General features: G+C 37.0%; 1 protein-coding gene across 6 annotated transcripts in view; it reads left to right on the top strand.

Moving 5' to 3' along the window:
- NAALADL2 (N-acetylated alpha-linked acidic dipeptidase like 2) overlaps nucleotides 1–19,918 on the top strand; it is a 1,156,801-nt gene that overhangs the window by 738,966 nt on the left and 397,917 nt on the right. For all 6 annotated transcript variants that reach the window (XM_066347123.1, XM_066347120.1, XM_066347117.1 and 3 more), the window contains one exon: nucleotides 19,284–19,427. In XM_066347123.1, the coding sequence (XP_066203220.1) occupies nucleotides 19,284–19,427 (144 nt within the window). The remainder of the gene's footprint in view (nucleotides 1–19,283; nucleotides 19,428–19,918) is intronic.

Here is a 19,918-nt window from a genome sequence, read left to right as displayed (position 1 = left end):
GATTTGTGTATCTCAGTACACTCCACAAGTGGAGCATGAAGCAGAAATGTTTATTTTTTTCCCATGGGAGCCTCAAAAACATGAAAAGAGGTGACAGCAAGACAATATGCACTATCAGAAGGAGCAACGCAAGATTGGATTTGTTTCATTTCTGTTGGACAGTATATGGATAGTATTTGTCACTGAAATAATGTGGCTCATTTATATTGTATCTATTTTGTAGAGCTCAAAGCACTTTAAAGGAGCTCTCATTAATCCTAAAGCCTTGCTATAAACTAGGTATTTGGCAGCATTTGTCCTCATTTTATGCCCTGGGAGACTGCAGTTTAAAAGACATCATTTGCGCAGGCATTAGCAAAGTGTTCAGAAAACAACCAGGGCCCTGGCCGGTTGGCTCAGCGGTAGAGCGTCGGCCTGGCGTGCGGGGGACCTGGGTTCGATTCCCGGCCAGGGCACATAGGAGAAGCGCCCATTTGCTTCTCCACCCCCCACCCCTCCTTCCTCTCTGTCTCTCTCTTCCCCTCCCACAGCCAAGGCTCCATTGGAGCAAAGATGGCCCGGGCGCTGGGGATGGCTCCTTGGCCTCTGCCCCAGGAGCTAGAGTGGCTCTGGTCGCGGCAGAGCGACGCCCCGGAGGGGCAGAGCATCGCCCCCTGGTGGGCAGAGCGTCGACCCTGGTGGGTGTGCCGGGTGGATCCCGGTCGGGCGCATGCGGGAGTCTGATTGTCTCTCCCCATTTCCAGCTTAAGAAAACAACCAGTGGGTTAACTATAGTTTGAACAGGTGAGAAGGATTGTTTACTCTCTTTATAAAAGCTTTATAATAATAATTGTCCAATGAAGGCAATTGATAAATGTAATTATACAGCTCACAAAAATTAGGGGATATTTCAAAATGAATATGAAGTTATAAAATATCTTTTTAATTTTTGTGAGCAGTGTATTTAAAAGACTCTAATTTCTATTTAACTGGACAATAGTTTTCTTACTGAATTCGTGTAATTAATAGGACTCTCATTCTTCTACACATCCAGTATTTGTTTATTTATATATATTTATTTATTTTTGTATTAATATTTTTCCGAAGTGAGAAGCGAGGAGGCAGACAGTCAAGCTTCATAATCATGGAAAAGCTTTAAAAGATGACTGTGCATGGTGCTGTTTGAAGTCCAACACATAAGACCTAACAAAGATACCATGACTATCTGTAAAAAACACCCTAGCTTATTAACCGAACCATTATATTGTACTGAGCACAGCCATACAGCATGTTTCTAACTGTGCTATTACCGCTTTTTCTGTGATTTCAAAGGAGACTTATTATTTAGTAAAATAACTTTCCACTACACTAGAAAATACTACCTTAGTAAGAGAATAGAAGAAAATAAGCAAATAAGCAAAGCATTATTTGAAGTTTGCTTTTTATACTTTTTGATGTGAATTTGGATCTGATTTTATGAAATATTTGAGGAAAAGCACATCCATAACAAACTGCTAAATTGCATTTTAAAAAGTTAAAGGAAGAATTAATAATAGAATTTTTTTTAAGTGAGAGGAGGGGAGATAGATTCATGGATGTATTCCAAACAGGATCCACCTGACAACCTCTGTCTGGGGCTGACACTTGGACCAACTGAGCCACTGCTACACGAGGAGAAGAGAGAGATGGGGCAGAGGGAGGGGAAGAGAAGCAGGTGGTCACTTTTCATGTGTGCCCTGACCAGGAATTGAACCCGAGACTTTCATACGCTGGGCTGATGCTCTGTCCACAAAGACAACCAGCCAAGGCTGTAATAGAATATTTCTAACTAGAATTTTATGCACAAACAATTCTTCATGACTAACAATAAGTAGCATATTAACAGAGGAAATATTTTTTTGTGTTTAAAATCTCTATTTCCCCCAAATGTATCTTCTCCTAATACACAACATTACTATAGCAAAATACTAGTATGATGTTTTTCAAGTCACAATTCTATGTGTGATTAATGGTAAAAAGTAATATTAATAAAATTGTAAAGAAAATTGTAAGCCAGGAGAGGAACTTACTGAAATTATTCATATTATCTATTCCAAATATTAAGGACTTTTCTACCATTACCATGGAATATTTACCTCAAATTTTGATATAACCATGTGAATATAAATAGCTTTTTTCAACATCAAGATGAAAAAAAGTTCTATTACATTTCTGTCAAGGTTATAAAGTACAGTATGGTATTTGGAAACACATTTTGCAGAGAAAACTGAGTTTGTTTAAATTATTACTGGTAGAAAAATGTAGAATCAAAATCTTAGAAGTTGACATTCTTAGCCATAGTATATATGATATGTTTAAGGCTACAAAAAAGGTGAAAACTTTCCCAGAGTCACCTCCCAGTTAAAGACAGAAAAAGGACCAGATATTGGTCTCTGTACTCCAACCCAGGGACCCTATATGGATCAGTGTTTCCGTGCCAGAAACAGAAAATACACAGAAACCACAAAGAGTTGAGAAGCAATGCATGTTGATAGCTCATGTAACCTAATATTTAGATCAGGAGAGCTGGTGTTAGTTATTTTCCACTTTTATTATTAGAAAACAACTGAAGAAATAAGTAAATCCAGAACTAAAGCACTAGTTTTATTCCTGGTAATCTAATCAGCCTCATAAAATAATGTGTTCACATACAATCTGGTATAAAGAATTTTATTGTAAATTAATGCTTGCATACTCTCATAACAGCCACAAAACAAGACACAGGCACACAGTTTATCTGCTATCTTTTTAAAAATACAAACTGCTCTTTCTCTAAAACTGGAAATTTTGCAAATTATTCCAATGTTCATATCCTTCAAGTTTGAGATAGACAGTTTCTAGGGACGATGCCTCTCAAGAGTATTACTTTGCTTATGTTATATGTAATGTGCAGATGGCCAATTATTCCAGTTATGAATCTAGACTCTTCTCCTTAAAGTAAAGCACAGACTAGATATTTTATCTGTTTCCTAGTTTGCTTTTTTATGACATACTTTATGGTTTATTTCTAAGTGTTCATATTTTTGAAATGCTTTGGGGATAAAATAGTCTCAGCATAGATAAATGATGATTACAAAAGAATCGAGATATTTAAAAATGGAATGAAATAAGGAATCAGTTCTTACATAACCAATATTCTTTGGAAATAAAATTAAGGAAACATTTCTCAATATGGCAATATTACCACTGCTGTTGTACATCTAAATTTGTACTTAAAATGACTCATTTAGAAATATAAATTTAGTGAGCTAGAACTTACCCCAAAGGAAGTCCAGTTTCTTTAGAAGAAAGTATCAGCCTACAAAACTGTCCTTAAAGAACATGCTGTTAATGATGATCATCATTTACCTGAAACATAGGAAAGAACTTTGTCCTTGAAGTAATTGATATAATTACATTGATATAATGTGTTTAAAGACATAAAAATATTGAACTATTTATAAAAATATATTCTCATATTTTATAAATAACAATCAATTTAGTTATAGGACTCACCAATTCCAATCAGCAAAATAAGTAAATGGTATGCTTATGTCCTGTATAATGACCAAAATAAAAAAATAGCATCTCTCTATTAAATAAAACTTTCATACATTTAAATAAAAACTGTTCTTTAATTGAATATTTGTCAAGTTTAAAACAAAGTCCAAGACTGCATAACCACAGATATACCTATGATGAAGCCTATTTGATTTAGGGGAAAGAATGATGGTAATATATATTATAAAATATTTTGTCTCAAATAATTTCACTGACCAATATTAATCTTGAATCTATATGTCTAAACCCCTCCAAAAAATTTGTAAATAAAGTTGTCTAGCTCTTTTTGAGCCTGTGTCATAATCATGATCAATACCTTTGATTAAGTTAATAGGAATGGGAGAATCCATAAATTACCAAAATATTAATATAAATATTAACCAATTAATATTAACAAGGGCTTTTCTTCAGTCCTATTTTTTTTCTTGGTGACAGAGACAGAGACAGAGAGAGGAAAAGATAGGGACAGACAGACAGAAAGAGAGAGAGATGAGAAGTATCAATTCTTTGTTGCAGCACCTTAGTTGTTCATTGATTGCTTTCTCATATTGCCTGACCAGGGGGCTATAACAGACTGAGTGACACCTTGCTCAAGCCAGTAACTGTAGTCTTAATCTGGTGAGCCTTGCACAAACCAGATGAGCCTGTGCTCAAGCTGGTGACCTTGAGGTTTTGAACCTGGGTCTTCTGCATCCCAGTCCAACACTCTGTCAACTGTGCTCTTCTGTCTTATTTTTTAAAATAAAATTGTACTCTACATAACCTATATGCTCTTTTAATAGCAGAATACACAGATACTTGTTTTACTAATGAGTATGTTACTTCCTACTCCTTTTAAAGTAAAAATAAAAGTAAGTGTTCGTATAACACATTAGATGATAATTAATGTAATAGTTACCAGGGACAATGGCAGGTTCACTAAGGACCATTAGTTTAGCTTAAGAGAGGTCTAATGAAATAAAATTAGACCACCTGTATCTTCATTTTTAAGATTTTGTGATTATAAGTTTTGTTTTATTTTTTATGTTTGTATTTTTCTGAAGTGAGAAGCAGGGAGGCAGAGAGGCAGACTCCTGCATGTGCCTGACCGGGATCCACCCAGCATCTCCATTAGGGAGTGATTGTCTACCCATCTGGAGCATTGCTCCTTTGCAACTGGAGCCATTCTAGCACCTGAAGTGGAGGACATGGAGCCATCCTCAGCATCTGGGCCAGCTTTGCTCCAATGGAGCCTTGACTGTGGGAGGGGAAGAGAGAGAGAGAGAAGGGAGAGAGGGAGGGGTGGAGAAGCAGATGGGCCCTTCTCTTGTGTGCCCTGACTGGGAATCAAACTGGGACATCCACATGCCAGGCAGACACTCTACCACTGAGCCAACTGTCCAAGGCCATGATTATAAGTTTTATATCAGGAGTTTTAGACTTATAATTAGACAAAAAAATTATTTACTTGAACATTGGGATGATCATTTATCCAAAAATAGTCATTGAGCCCCTAATTTTTACTATGCAGTATGCTAAACCATGGGAATATAGCAGCAAGCTGGCCCCTAAGAAGTTTGCACTGTGGTCAGTGAGCTAAAAGTAAAAAGGAAATTAGCATAGAGCAGAGTTACCAACTGTGTAAGCAAGTGTTTATGTTGGGCCATATACAAGGATAAGCTTCTCACAATAAGTGACAGATAAGAGTTGACTAAACTGGCATCAGCTAGCTTTTATACCTACAATTTGTATTAGTTAGAGAGGAAGTAAGAAATATGATGTAATTTTTTTTAAATGTAATTTTTATTTTAGTTATGAGAATAACTATCAGTAATAAAAATCCTATATGGCATACATGTATACACATTTATAAATGTATGTGTGTATATATGTATACACAACCAGAGGGAGAGTGCAAATTAGCTCTGAGAATGTTTTAAGTATTTAATTTTAATAATAATAACCTAAACAATACAGCACTGAATTTGACTACCTTAAGGTAAAATGGTGATATTTGTAACCAGCAGGTTATGAACTGCAGAAATAATAAAGGATCAGCTAGCTATATTTATAAGAACAACAAAATATCTAGCGAATTTAGTGCACTGGTCATTTCAGGGAAATAACCATAAATTTAGCAAACTAAGATAAAAATGAAACCACATTCATGTCAGTTATTTAACAGTCTGATTTCTGTCAAAATTGCAGTCTTCTGGAGAAAGTCAAATAAAATACATATTCTGGGATAATATCAATAATATTAACATGCTCATTTGGTATTTGGGTTGTTTTCAAAACAGTGCAGCATAGAATGTGCTTTTAAAATCTTTGCTTTTTAAAGTTTCTGATTGCTTCGTTCTTTAGCAAGTGGAAGCATTTACACTTTAGACTTGTCAATCCTTTGTTATAATTATAATAGTTGAAAACTTGGAAAAGAAAATAGTCAAGTCAGCTAGCTATTAAAGTATTTACTCATGATTGAAATAAAGTGTTGTCAATGTAATTTTCATCTTTGATTCACCAAATTTATTTTTGAGGAAAAGACAAAAGCAAAACAAAATGCACTTAGTCCAATTTAAACTTGTTATTTAATGGCCTCATCTGAACAGGCTTGTTACACTTTTTGAAGGAGATCTTTGAGAAAACTATAGATTTGGGTTTTATTAATATAGTCAAAGGCTCTGTCATCATTAATTCTGGGTAATGTGAACAACCACAATCTACTATTCTTTATCCTACCTTTTAGAATTTCCTTGTTCCAAAACAATTTAAAACATATAATGATTTAGACTAGTGCCTATCTAATGTGCAAATGAGTTACCTGCAGGGTCTTAAATGACAGATCTGATCCAGAAGGTCTGGGATAGGGCCTAAAATTCTGCATCTGTAATGAGTTCCCAGATCATGCTGATGCTGTTTGTCCCAGGACTACACATTGAATAGAAAGGATTTATAGGATCTATGCACAAGGATCTCATGTTTACACACAGCACACTCACACATGCACTCAGAGTCAGGTGATGGGGGTTGAGTTATACAGAAAATGTGCTGTCCCCCCAGTGGAGACATATTGTCATCGTTGAGCCACATAAGATGCTCCTTTATTTACCAGCACATTTTCTTTACATTATCTCACCTTAGTAGTGCCTTCATTCTGAGGATTCAGGTAGGTAAGACATCTAGTTTCTGAAGGTTCATTTCTCCTGATACTCTGGTTAAATGGTACTTGCTCTATACACTGACTTTTCAATTGAGTTTAAATAATTCCATTTTACCACATGCAAAAAGTGCTTGCAGCTAACAGAGTGCATGCTTTTTTTACACATAACCAGATGTGAATGAGGTGGGCATCAATGATTTGAAAAGTATAATGCAAAAGCTGTTAAATATATACAATTAGAAAACAATTTACTTATTTTTAACCTCATTACTTTTAAATTTCACCCACTGTAGTGCAGGCTCTAGGAATCTAAAGTTAATGTATTCTTTATTACAGTAAATTAGCATAATGAGACCCGTCAGTGTCACCTTGGTGTTCAGGTACTGTAGATGGGATGACAATATTATCACAATGAAATTTTTTCTATGCTACATTTTCAAACAGTGAGGCAGCGATAGCATTAAACTTGGGACTCTATCCAATTTCCTCTTTCTATAGATTCATGTGGCGTTGTATCAGGGGTTAAATTATTGAAAAGTTGGATCAATTTGGATCTTTATTGGAATTACAAAGAGTGCATAAGATGGAGAGAGAACTAGCTATCTATGAGAATAAAAGTTGATGTCAATCAGTCTTTACTGAGCATACACAATGTATAGGGTGACATATGAAAGCCACAATCTAAAAGAACTCTGCACTGCCCTGGCCAGTTGGCTCAGCGGTAGAGCGTTGGCCTGGCGTGCGGGGGACCCGGGTTTGATTCCCGGCCAGGGCACATAGGAGAAGCGCCCATTTGCTTCTCCACCCCCACCCCCTCCTTCCTCTCTGTCTCTCTCTTCCCCTCCCGCAGCCAAGGCTCCATTGGAGCAAAGATGGCCCGGGCGCTGTAGATGGCTCCTTGGCCTCTGCCCCAGGCGCTAGAATGGCTCTGGTTGCGGCAGAGCAATGCCCCGCAGGGGCAGAGCATTGCCCCCTGGTGGGCAGAGCGTCGCCCCTGGTGGGCATGCCAGGTGGATCCTGGTCGGACGCATGCGGGAGTCTGTCTGACTGTCTCTCCCCATTTCCAGCTTCAGAAAAATACAAAAATAAAAAATAAAAAAAAAATAAAAGAACTCTGCACTGTAATTTTTCTCTATTCTATCCTTTCATCAAGACATGGAATCTTTCTAATTTTCATCTCATATCTAAAGGATTCATTATTATTATTATTATTATTATTATTATTATTTTAGCTAGCGAGACAGAGACAGAGACAGAGAGGAAGAGAAAGGAACAGATAGGGACAGACAGACAGAAAGGGAGAAAAATGAGAAGCATCAATTCTTCCTTATGGCACCCTAGTTCATTGATTGCTCTTTTATATGTGCCTTGACCTGGGGGACTTCAGCTGAGCCAGAGACCTCTTGCTAAAACCAGTGACCTTGGACTCAAGCAAGTGACCTTGAGCTTCAAGCCAGTGACCTTTGCACTCAAGCCAGTGACCATGAGGTCATGTCTATGATCCCACACTTGAGCCAGCAACCTCATGGTCAATGTGGTGAGCCCGTGCTCAAGCCAGCGACCTCTGGGTTTTGAACCTGGGATCCTTTGTGTCCCAGGCCAGTGCTCTATCCACTGCACCACCACCTTGCCAGGCTAAAGGATTCTTATAGTTAATGTGTTTTAAAATAACAATAAAGAACCAAGATTGCAGCAGAGTAGGCAGATGCACAGAGTCCCAGCTCACACCACCAAACTGGATTACAAATTAATTTAGGAACAATCAGCATGAAAAACCAACTTTGAATTAAAAGAACAGGTCTCAAAAACTAAAGAGCAAAAAGAAGCCACAACAAGCCTGGTAGGGAGTTCCAAGCTGAGTTGGAGGGAGCTCCCCTACTTCCAGGAATGAAAGTGGGGTGAGACTGAGAGCCCAAAAGGGCTGTCATTACAAGGAGAAGAGCAGAGAATATTACTCAGAACAGCTTGCCTGGGGACCCGGGAATGAGGTGTGGGGAGAGAAAGACAGATGGTGACGGGCAGAAGAATGCATGGGATGACCTGAGAAGCTGACTCATCCAGTGCAGTGGCGGCCATAGCTGGGGGAGGAGTTAAACCTTTAAAAAGACACAAGCTAAAGTGGTTCTGGGTGACCCACCTCCAGAAAGCCCTCCAGCTGCAAACACAGCAACAACATACAGTTGAAAACAGAAAGTGGGGAGGAGGGCCAGTAACTCAGGCCTCCATGGAGACCTGAGATATACTTACCACGACTGAAATGGAGAAAGCAACCCACCCCCAGAGAGAAGCCTGCAGATCGGGCCTTCAGAGTCTCAGGTTATACCAACCTCATTCCTGGATAGAGCTTCAAATAAGCCTCCCACTGAGATCAGTAAACAAGACTACCACTGAGTTAAGAAAACTGAGAAGAAAACAAACAAATCAAGACTTCAAAGAGACTACTAGGTAAAAAGATCACAGCTGGAAGAAGACTACAAGTCATAGAGAATAATGGGTAGGCAGAGAAACATAAGTCATATGCTTAAACAAGATACATCTTCTGATAAAGTCTTCGATGAATCAGAAGTAATCAAATTACTGGATGTAGAGCATTAAATAATAATTTTTAGAATGCTTAAAGATCTCACACCTACAATAGATGGACTTAATGAACACTTCAATAAAGAAATTGAAAGTATCAAAAAGGGCACAGAAATCATAAAGAAGAACCAGACAGATATGACGAACACAATATCAGAAATGAAGACTACACTGGAAGAAATTAAAAGCAGGCTGGATGAAGCAGAGGATCAATATGGCGACATAGAAGACAAGGTAAGTGAAAGCACGGAAGTGGAGCAGCAAAAGGAAAAGAGACTAAAAAAATCTGAGAGCTCTGTGACAAGCTAAAGAGAAAAAAACATGTGCATCATAGGGGTTCCTGAAGAAGAAGAGAAAGAACAAGGGTTAGAGACCTTGTTCAGTGAAATCATAGCTGAAAATTTACCTAAATAGATGCAGGAAAAAGTCACAAAAGTTCAAAGAATTCCATTAAAGAGAAACCTGAAAAAATCTACACCAAGACACATCATAATTAAAATACCAAAGTTAAGAGATAAAGAGAAAATATTAAAAGCTGCTAGAGAAAAAAAGGCTATCACCTACAAAGGAGTCCCCATAGGATGACATCCAACTTCTCAACAGAAACACTTGAGGCCAGAAGGAATGGCAAGACATATTCAAAGTAATGGAGAACAAAAGCCTTCAACCAAGACAACTTTATCCAGCAAGGCTATCATTTGAAATGGAAGGAGAAATAAAAAGCTTCCCAGACAAAACAGAAAAAAACTCAAAGAATTCACTACAACCAAACTTATGCTGCAAGAAATGTTAAGGGGCCTGTTGTAAACAGAACAAAGGGGGAAAAGACTATAGTAAAAGTGGAATATAACTTTAAAGAATAAAATGGCAATAAACAACTACATATCAATAATAACCTTAAATTTAAATGGATTAAATGCTCCAATCAAAAGATATAAGGTAGCTGAATGGATAAGAAAACAAGTTCTGTACATATGCTGTCTACAGGAGATGCACCACAAAACAAAAGATACACATAGACTAAAAGTAAAAAGATGAAAAGAAATATTTCATGCAAATGTAAATGAAAAAAACCTGGGGTAACAATAATTATATCTGACAAAATAGACTTTAAAACAAAGACTATAATAAGGGATAAAGAAGGCCACTACATAATGATAAAGTGAGCAATCCAACAGGAAAAGATAACCATTTTATATATATATATATGCACCTAATATAAGAACACCTAAATATATAAAGCAGATTTTGATGGACATAAAGGGGAGAGATAAACAGCAATACTATAATAGTAGGGGATTTCAATACCCCACTAACGTCAATGGATAGATCCTCAAGAAAGAAAATTAACAAGGAAACACCAGAATTAAGGGGTACACTTGATCAATTGGATTTAATAGATATCTTTAGAACCTTCCATGCTAAAGCAGCAGAATATACATTTTTTTCAAGTGCTCATGGTACATTTTCTAGGATAGACCACATGTTAGGGCACAAAAGTAGTCTTAACAAATTAAAGAAGATTGAAACCATATCACACAATGGCATGAAACTAGAAATCAATTAAAATAGGAAAACTAAAAAACACTCAAACACTTGGAAACTAAACAGCATGTCATTAAACAACTGACTGAATCAACAATGAGATCAAAAAAAGCTCAAAAAAACAACTCAACCCTGCAACTAAAAGAACTAGAAAAAGAACAACAAGTAAAGACTAGAGGAAGTAGAAGGAAGGAAATAATTAAGATCAGAGCAGAAATAAATGACATAGAAACTAAAAAAAATCAATACATAGGATCAAGGAAACCAAGAGCTGATTCTTTGAAAAAGTAAACAAGATTGATGAACCCTTAGCCAGACTCACCAAGAAAACAAGGAAAGGACTCAAATAAATAAAATTAGAAATTAGGGTGGAGAAATAACAATGGACACAGCAGAAATACAAAGGGTTGTAAGAAAATACTATGAAGAACTGTATGCCAAAAAATTAGACAACCTAGGTGAAATGGACAAATTCTTTGAAAAATGTAATCTTTAAAAAATCAATATGGAAGAATCAGAAAACCTAGACTGATTAAAAGAAATGAGATCGAAAAAGTTATCAATAAACTCTCCTGACCTGTGGTGGCGCAGTGGATAAAGCGTTGACCTGGAAATGCTGAGGTCGCCGGTTCGAAACCCTGGGCTTGCCTGGTCAAGGCACATATGGGAGTTGATGCTTCCTGCTCCTCCTCCCCTTTCTCTCTCTCTCTCTCTCTCTCCCTCTCCTCTCTAAAATGAATAAAAAATTAAAAAAAGATAGTGTCAATAAACTCTCAACAAGCAAAAGCCCTGGACCAGATTGCTTCACAAGTGAATTCTACTAAACATTCAAAGAAGAACTAACTCCTATCCTTCTTAAGCTATTTCAAAACAATTCAAGAGGAGGAAAAACTTCCAAGCTTCTTTTATGAGATGAGCATAATTCTGATTCCAAAACCAGGCAAAGACAACACAAAGAAAGAAAACTATAGGCTAATATTCTTGATGAATTTAGATGCTAGAATTTTCAACAAAATATTAGCAAGTTGGATCCAGCAATACATGAAAAAAATCATACACCATGATCAAGTGGGATTTATTTTGGGGAGGCAAGGCTGGTACAATATTTGCAAATCAATCAATGTGTTTCATCACATAAACAAAATGAAGGAGAAAAACCACATGATAACATCAATAAATGCAGAAAAAGAATTCAATAAAATCCAACACCCATTTATGATCAAAACTCTCAGCAACGTTGGCCTGACCTGTGGTGGTGCAGTGGATAAAGCGTCAACCTGGAAATGCTGAGGTCGCCGGTTAGAAACCCTAGGCTTGCCTGGTCAAGGCACATATGGGAGTTGATGCTTCCTGCTCCTCCCCCCTTCTCTCTCTCTCTCTCCTCTCTCTCTCTCCTTTCTAAAATGAATAAAAAAAAGTAAAAAAACAAAAACTCTCAGCAATGTGGGAATACTTGGAACATACCTCAACATGATAAAGGCCATTTATGACAAACCCACAGCCAACATCATACTCAATGGGCAAAAGATAAAAGCAATCTCCTTAAAATTAGGAACAAAGCAGGGGTGCCCCCTTTCACCACTCCTCATTCAATATAGTTTGGGAAGTCCTAGCTACAGCAATCAGACAAGAAAAAGAAATAAAAGGCATCTAAATTGGAAAAGAAAAAGTAAAACTATCATTTGCTGACAATATGATACTGTACCTAGAAATTTCTAAAGGCACAATCAAAAAACTTTGGACCTGATAAATGAATTCAGCAAGGTGGCAGGATATAAAATTAATACTCAGAAATCAGAGGCATTTTTATATACCAACAATGATCTGTCAGAAAGATAAATTAAGAAAACAGTCCCTTTCACTATTGCAACAACAACAAAGAATACCTAGGAGTAAATTTAACCAAGGAGGTTAAAGACTTGTACTTAGAAAATTATAAAACATTGATAAAAGAAATCAAGGAAGATACAAACAAGTGGAAGCATATATAGTGTTCATGAGTAAAAAGAATAAACATCATTAAAATGTCTATATTACCCAAAGCAATTTATAAATTCAATGCAATACCAATTAAAATACCAATGACATACTTCAAAGATATAGAACACATATTCCAAAAATTTGTATGGAACCAAAAAAGAACACAATTAACCTCAGCAATCTTGAAAAGGAAGAATAAAGTGGGAGGTATCACATTTCCTGATATCAAGTTATACTACAAGGCCATTGTACTCAGAACAGCTTGGTACTGGCATAAGAACAGGCATATAGATCAATGGAACAAAACAGATAATTCAGAAATAAACCTGTGCTTTTATGAACAATTGATATTTGGCAAGGGTTGTGATAGCATACAATGGAGTAAAGACATTCTCTTTAACAAATAGTGTTGGGAAAATTGGTCAGCTACCTGCAAAAAAGTGAAGCTAGACCACCAACTTACACCATTCACAAAAATAAACTCAACATAGATAAAAGACTTAAACGTAAGTTATGAAGTCATAAGCATCCTAGAGGAAAACAGGCAGTAAGCTCTCCGACATCTCTCGCAGGAATATATTTGCTGATTAATCTCCATGGTCAAGGGAAATAAAGGACAGTATAAACAAGTGGGACTATATCAAACTAAAAAGCTTTTGCACAGCTAAAGACAATATGAACAAAATAAAAAGGCAAACCACACAATGTGAGAACATATTCAACAATATTGTCTGATAAGGGGTTAATAACCAATATTTATAAAGAACTTGTAAAGCTCAACACCAGGAAGACAAATAATCCAATTAAAAAAGGGGCAAAAGAAATGAATAGACACTTCTCCCAAGAGGACATACAGATGGCCAATAAGCAGATGAAAACATGCTCAACATCACTAATCATTAGAGAAATGCAAATTAAAACCACAATGAGATACCACCTTACACCAGTCAGAATGGCACTCATCAACAAAACAACACAGAGTAAGTGCTGGCAAGAATGTGGAGAAAAGGGAACCCTCCTGCACTACTGGTAGGAATGCAGACTGGTGCAGCCACTGTAGAAAACAGTATGGAGATTTCTCAAAATATTAAAAATGGAACTGCCTTTTGACCCAGCCATCCCACTTTTAGGAAAATATCCCAGAACACCACATCAATGATTCAAAAAAAGATATGCACCCCATGTTTATGGCAGCATTGTTCACAATATCCAAGATCTGGAAACAGCCCAAGTGTCTGTCAGTGGACTAGTGGATTAAAAATCAGTGGTACATAGATATATACTATAGAATACTAAGGGGCCATGAAAACGAAGGAAATATTACTTTTTGCAACAACATGGATGGACATGGTAACTATTATGCTAAGTGAGATAAGCCAGGCAGAGAAAAAAAATATCACATGACCTCACTCATGAGGAATCCAACTAACAATATGAACTGAGGAGCGGAATAGAGACAGAGGCCAGAGGCGGGATCAAAGGATCCAAAGGAAAGCAGACAGAGGGAAAGGGGATGATAGGGTGATAGGATGGGACAAGAGCAGAAAGCAATTCCTGGAGGGAAGGGAAGAGGGTGTTACGGGGAGGGGGACTGAGGGGATGTACTGGGAACACAGGTAGCATTAGAAACTATGTCAACACAACAAATTAATTAAAAAATACAATAAAAAGTGTTTATGTGTTTGATTTTATTCAAACTCTCTTAATAACGTAAAAGAATATAATTCTTATCTAAGCTTTTCTTCAATAAACAAGTTGTTTTAAAAAAACAAAACCCTTTGTCCATAATTCAGTCTTAGTGTCCTGCTTTTAGTATCTGCTGCCAAAAGTGAACTGTTTGTCAAAGTTCCATTAAACAGAAGGTGAAAAATTAATGAACCACTTACTTCAGATATTTCAAAACTAGTGTAAGTCTGTAAGTTATGCAGAACAACAAATCAAAGATTTGTGTATGTTCAATTATGGTCTAAGGTTCATTCATATTTACCTTTTAAATGCATTTTTCATATATTTAATATAGCATTTTAGAGGTAAAAGGAATGGAGTTATTGATTTTTTATTAACAAATCAATATATCTCAGAGGTGATTTTATTTAGATAAATTCTTTTTTTTAACCCACAAAAGGTAACTTTAGAACAATGTCAATTGGTGAGTTGACAGGGACAGTGGGTTTTGAAAGCCTGTGGTGTTTGTCAGTCAGGGGAGTGCACCTCACTGGGGAGAAAGCATAAACACTTAGCAAGTGTGGAATTCGTGGAATTGTAGTTTATCTGTTAGTTATATCTCTGCTTCCTTTCCTAAGTATTCAGGAAACCATTCAAGTAGAGTCACTAAAACTATTTTTCAAAGAATTCTTGATTCTATCTTTTGTTTTTCCATTAACTAGTTAGCTCCTGTTATGTTCCTGGCAATCTGCTATGCTTTGAGTATCACGCAATGAGATAGAAGACTTGGTCTTTGCCTTTAAGGAGTTTAGAGTTTAGAGAGAAAAACAAAGTATTTTCACACAATGTTAACTAGAAATGATGAGCGCTGGAAAAAAGGTACAGATATATGACATGAGCAGAGTGTCAGAGAAAGCTTATGGTAAATGAATTGTAAGTCAGGGTCAAACATGTATGATACCTGAGGAACGGCTTAAGCAAGAACGTGGAGGATGGAAATCACAGAATATGTAAGGGGCAGCTAAAGTTTTAGGATAAGATGTATAGAGAAGAACGATGGGAAATAATGTTGGAAATATAATTTTGAGATTGTGCAGGGCCTTGAATGGCAAGCCAAAGAGTTCAATATTTGAACTGGAGAGAGGTGAAATTATGAAACATTTTATGAAGTTTTATTTTGTGTTCGTAATGTGTCAGCACCTAACATCCATGAAGAGTTCAAAATTACAGATTTCACTTTCTCATAAACACCATAATAGCCCCCTATCCATGGTGGATATATTTCAAGAACCCCCAGTGGATGCCTAAAACTGAAAATACCACCAAATCTTATACTGTATATACTATTCATTTTATTCCTATACACACATAACTATCATAAAGTTTAATTTATAAATTAGGAACAGTAAGAGATTAATAATAACAATAATATAATGAATCATTATAATAATATACTAAAGAACAATTAAGTGAATGTGCGCTCTCTCTCTCTCTCTCTCTCTCTCTCACATAATTAATCAGATAACCAAGACAGTTACTAAGTGACTATCAGGCAGGTAACTCATGCAGCATATAGATGCTGGACAAAGGGGTGATTCACATCCCAGGCAGGATGGAGCAGTATGGTGAGAGATTTCATCATGCTACTCGGAACAGCACACAATTTTAAACTTAATTTTTTATTTCTAGAATTTTGAAATTAATATATTCAGACCTCCAGTTGACTGTGGGTAACTGAAACCTCCAAAAAGTAAAGCAGTGAATAAGGAGAGAGTAAGGTATTTCATTGTCTCATGTACAGTAAACGTTGCAGAGGTGATGGCTGAGGGAGAAGGTACGTGCTGGGAGGAGAGGAGGCGGCTACACCAGGCACCAGGGCATTCCTGCTGGTGTGCACACCGTTTATGCCTTGCGATATTTATTTCTATGTCTCCAGGTGCAGCCTGGAGCAGCGGACTCAGGGCTGATCACTTGTGGCTGAGAGCAATTTTCTTGTGGTCTGAAAATCCCCTTTGGTTTACCACAGCGAGCTGTATTGCTATTAGCATCTTCTTCGTGAACCAGGACCTGACTTATGGGCATGCAACCTGTATACCCTCCAGGACGCCTACGTAGAAGGATCCACACCTAATTCATTGCTCTGCTATTGCCATATTGAGATTCTTCATGCTTTTTGAACAAGCAGTCCCAATTGTCATCTTGCTCTTGTACCTGCAAATGATACAGGCAGTGTCAGTACTAGGACAAGAAAATGGTTAGGAAGCAATGAGCTGCACCGTGGTGAAAAAGCACTGCTGTGCATCCACATGAAAGGGGTGACTAAATTATGAGAGCCGCAGAGTGCTTATGTAACAAAACCACTTCTAAGCTTGAATCTTCATTTCTTTTCCTCTTCAAAGCCGTGGCTTCTATGGTTGCCACAGGCCTAAGCTAAATATCATTTTTTAGCCTTGTGGTTTTTCAGTTGATAAATTAAGGAAAAACCTATGTAACATATTTTCTCATTTATAATCTGCCTCCTGGAGCCTGGATACCAGTATCATTGAGTTCTGCACCCCCTGTGGTCCTATCAAATTAAATTCTGAGAAAACTTTTGGCAATTATTTTCCCTGTAAAAGTTTGGAAAAATATAGCTCTGTGTTCGCAAACATTATTGGCTGTCTGATCAAGTAATTCTGTTTTGTTTTTCCTTTTCTGTGTCAAGAAAAATATATAAACAGGATAAGGTATCTTTTAGTTCTTTCCTTAAGCACAGTCTAGTTTATTTTCTCCATTCTCTTTACACTGAATACTTGTGTATTTTGCTGTTACTTGTGTTATCATAGCTGTTTTCCCTTTATTTGTATTTTATTTTTATTTTCCCCTTTTATTTATATTTTATTTTTATTTTCTCAAACTTAGTTAAATATTCCTACAAAGCTTTATTGATAAAGATACGTCGCCTTCTCCCATACTTCTTTTCATGCTTGCTCCTCTCTATCTCCCAAAAATGAATACTTTCAACATTTTTAGTTATTAACTATTTTTTTTATATTTACCTCCATGTGTCTCAAGAGCATTTTAAAGAGTTAAATCCACATTTTTGATTTACCCATGACACTGACTGGCTCCGTGGAGGACAGGACTTCATTTTCTCTCACTAGGCTCCATGTACCTTCAACCCAGACTCTTCCTCTTTCATTGTTTTGTACAGAAAATTATCAATTTTGTGTTAAAGTGCCATGGTTTATATTATTATGACTATGTATTATTCACATCCCATGATGATTACATTTCTTTCTTGAAAAGTTTTACTCCTGTTGAAGCTGATTTCTGTCTCATTTTATAGATTTCATATTTTACTTTGAATAATGTCTAGAAACTCTTCAGATGCTAACTTTATGATCTTATTGTAAATATCCTCACAATACATTAACACATCTCCAGTATTTTTATTATTTTTGTCTCCCTGGAGAACTCTGTCTCAAGCACCTGACCTGCTACTCCTATCCTCACCAGGTCTGCTGCCCCTGTTTCATTTTGCCATTGTCCTTGGATGAGAGTGTCCACTTAAGAGTGACAAAATTAATTAAGTTTGAAATTCTCTGTATGGATGTAATTTACTGACTGATGGGTTTAACATAGGGTATCTTGGATGAGTTATTTTATTGGTAGACTTCCAGATTTTTTGAAGGGACAGAGACATAGAGAGAGAGAGAGAGAGAGACAGATAGGGACAGACAGGCAAGAAGGGAGAGAGATGAGAAGCATCAATTCTTCATTGCAGCACCTTAGTTGTTTATTGATTGCTTTCTCATATGTGAATTGATGGGGGGCCTACAGCAGACCAGTGACCCCCTCCTCAAGCCAGCGACATTGGGCTTAAGCTGATGAACCTTGTTCAAACCAGATGAGCCAGCGCTCAAGCCGGCGACCTTGGTGTTTCGAACCAGGGTCCTCCATGTCCCAGTGCTCCATCTACTGTGCTGCCACCACCTGGTCAGGCTAGACTTCCAGATTTTAAGTATGTTTATATATTCTCCATTGAACTAGTCATACTTACTAAAAGCAAATTTGTTGTTGTTGTTGTTGTTTTAACTGGAAAGAAGGATTCTGGACTCCAAGAGAGTAAAACATCTGAAGAGACCTCGCAGTCATAACACCATCCCATTTTAAGTATGAAACTCACTATGCACTCTCTTTGGTATCTGCTCATCATCCTACTTTTAGTTTTCTGTTGGAGTAGAGGAAGGAATAGACACCGTCACATTGAAAGGATGAGTAAAGAGTACAGAAGAAGAGTCTTTCCCTTCACAGTCAGAGTATCATGAACTCCTCCTGGTTCGAGCCCCTCCTTTAATAAGTAGCCGGTGTTGTCAATCCCTACAGCATTCTGGGTTCTGTACTACACACTGCATTGCTTTTCAGCTTCCTGACTCCTGTTGGCTTGGGTTCTGGTCTCCTTGGTTGTTATATCAGTTGACAGTCTTTCATCTGCTTTACAGCTTATAGATTCTTATTGTTATCTCTTTTATTCTCTTGGCCCTGTGGATTTATGCTTTTTTCATTCTTTTATTCATTTGAGTGGACAATGGAGGTAAGTGTGTGTGTACAATCTGCTATCATTAACTAAGATACATAATAGTATTTAGACTGAATTTTTATTGAGTACATCAACTCATTTTTAATATCTAGACAGAGTATAACTAAGAAGTAAACAAATGAGCAAAATTAACTTAACCACTCATCATTTGAATACTTATTACAAAAAACTTTTCTTCAAGTGTTTTCAATTTCTTTTGACAAAGGATTCTGTCCCTTTCTCTTTTGAATACAGCTGGAAGCTTTAGGCAGAACCGACCAAACCTCACCTCCCTGCTAGTACAGCCCATCTCAGCGGCACTCGTTGCAAAACTGATCTCTCCATTGGAAGGTGAAACCAAAAACAGTGTCTGTATCCCTCTAGAACTTCCACATCACGGTAACACATTTCATATCTTTCTGTGTGTCTTGTAGTTTTCGTAAGAACCATGATCATTTTTAATCTTTTAAATTGACGTGTTTAGAATTGTGCTTTTAAAACACCATTTATTTTTTATGAGGTGAGCATTTATCTTCTCTGGCATTTTAAGGGACATTTTCACAAGGTAATTTTGATGAAGACTGAGAGTTGCCCAAACTGAGAGACTGAAAAAAAGAAGAGATACATTTTCAATGGCATCAAAGAAAAGCAGCTTTACAAATAAAGCATTTTGTACTTTCATGAAAATCTGCTTAACAGAGCTCCCCAGTTTCAGCTTCAGCAGCCCAGCTGCCTGCCAAGATTCAGTGGATAGCAGTCAGCTATCTGGGGTATGAAGTCCTCTGGTAGAAAGCATTAAAGTCTAATTCCTGCTATTGACTAAAAACAATCCCTCTGTCTTTACGCATCGTTGCCCGAGAGATGCTTCTTGTGCTGCCGTGCAGTTTGTC

The sequence above is a fragment of the Saccopteryx leptura genome, chromosome 8, assembly GCF_036850995.1.
Source record: "Saccopteryx leptura isolate mSacLep1 chromosome 8, mSacLep1_pri_phased_curated, whole genome shotgun sequence".
NCBI lineage: Eukaryota > Metazoa > Chordata > Mammalia > Chiroptera > Emballonuridae > Saccopteryx > Saccopteryx leptura.
The sequence above is the reverse complement of the archived record's forward strand: the minus strand, read 5'-3'. Positions and strand labels throughout refer to the sequence as shown.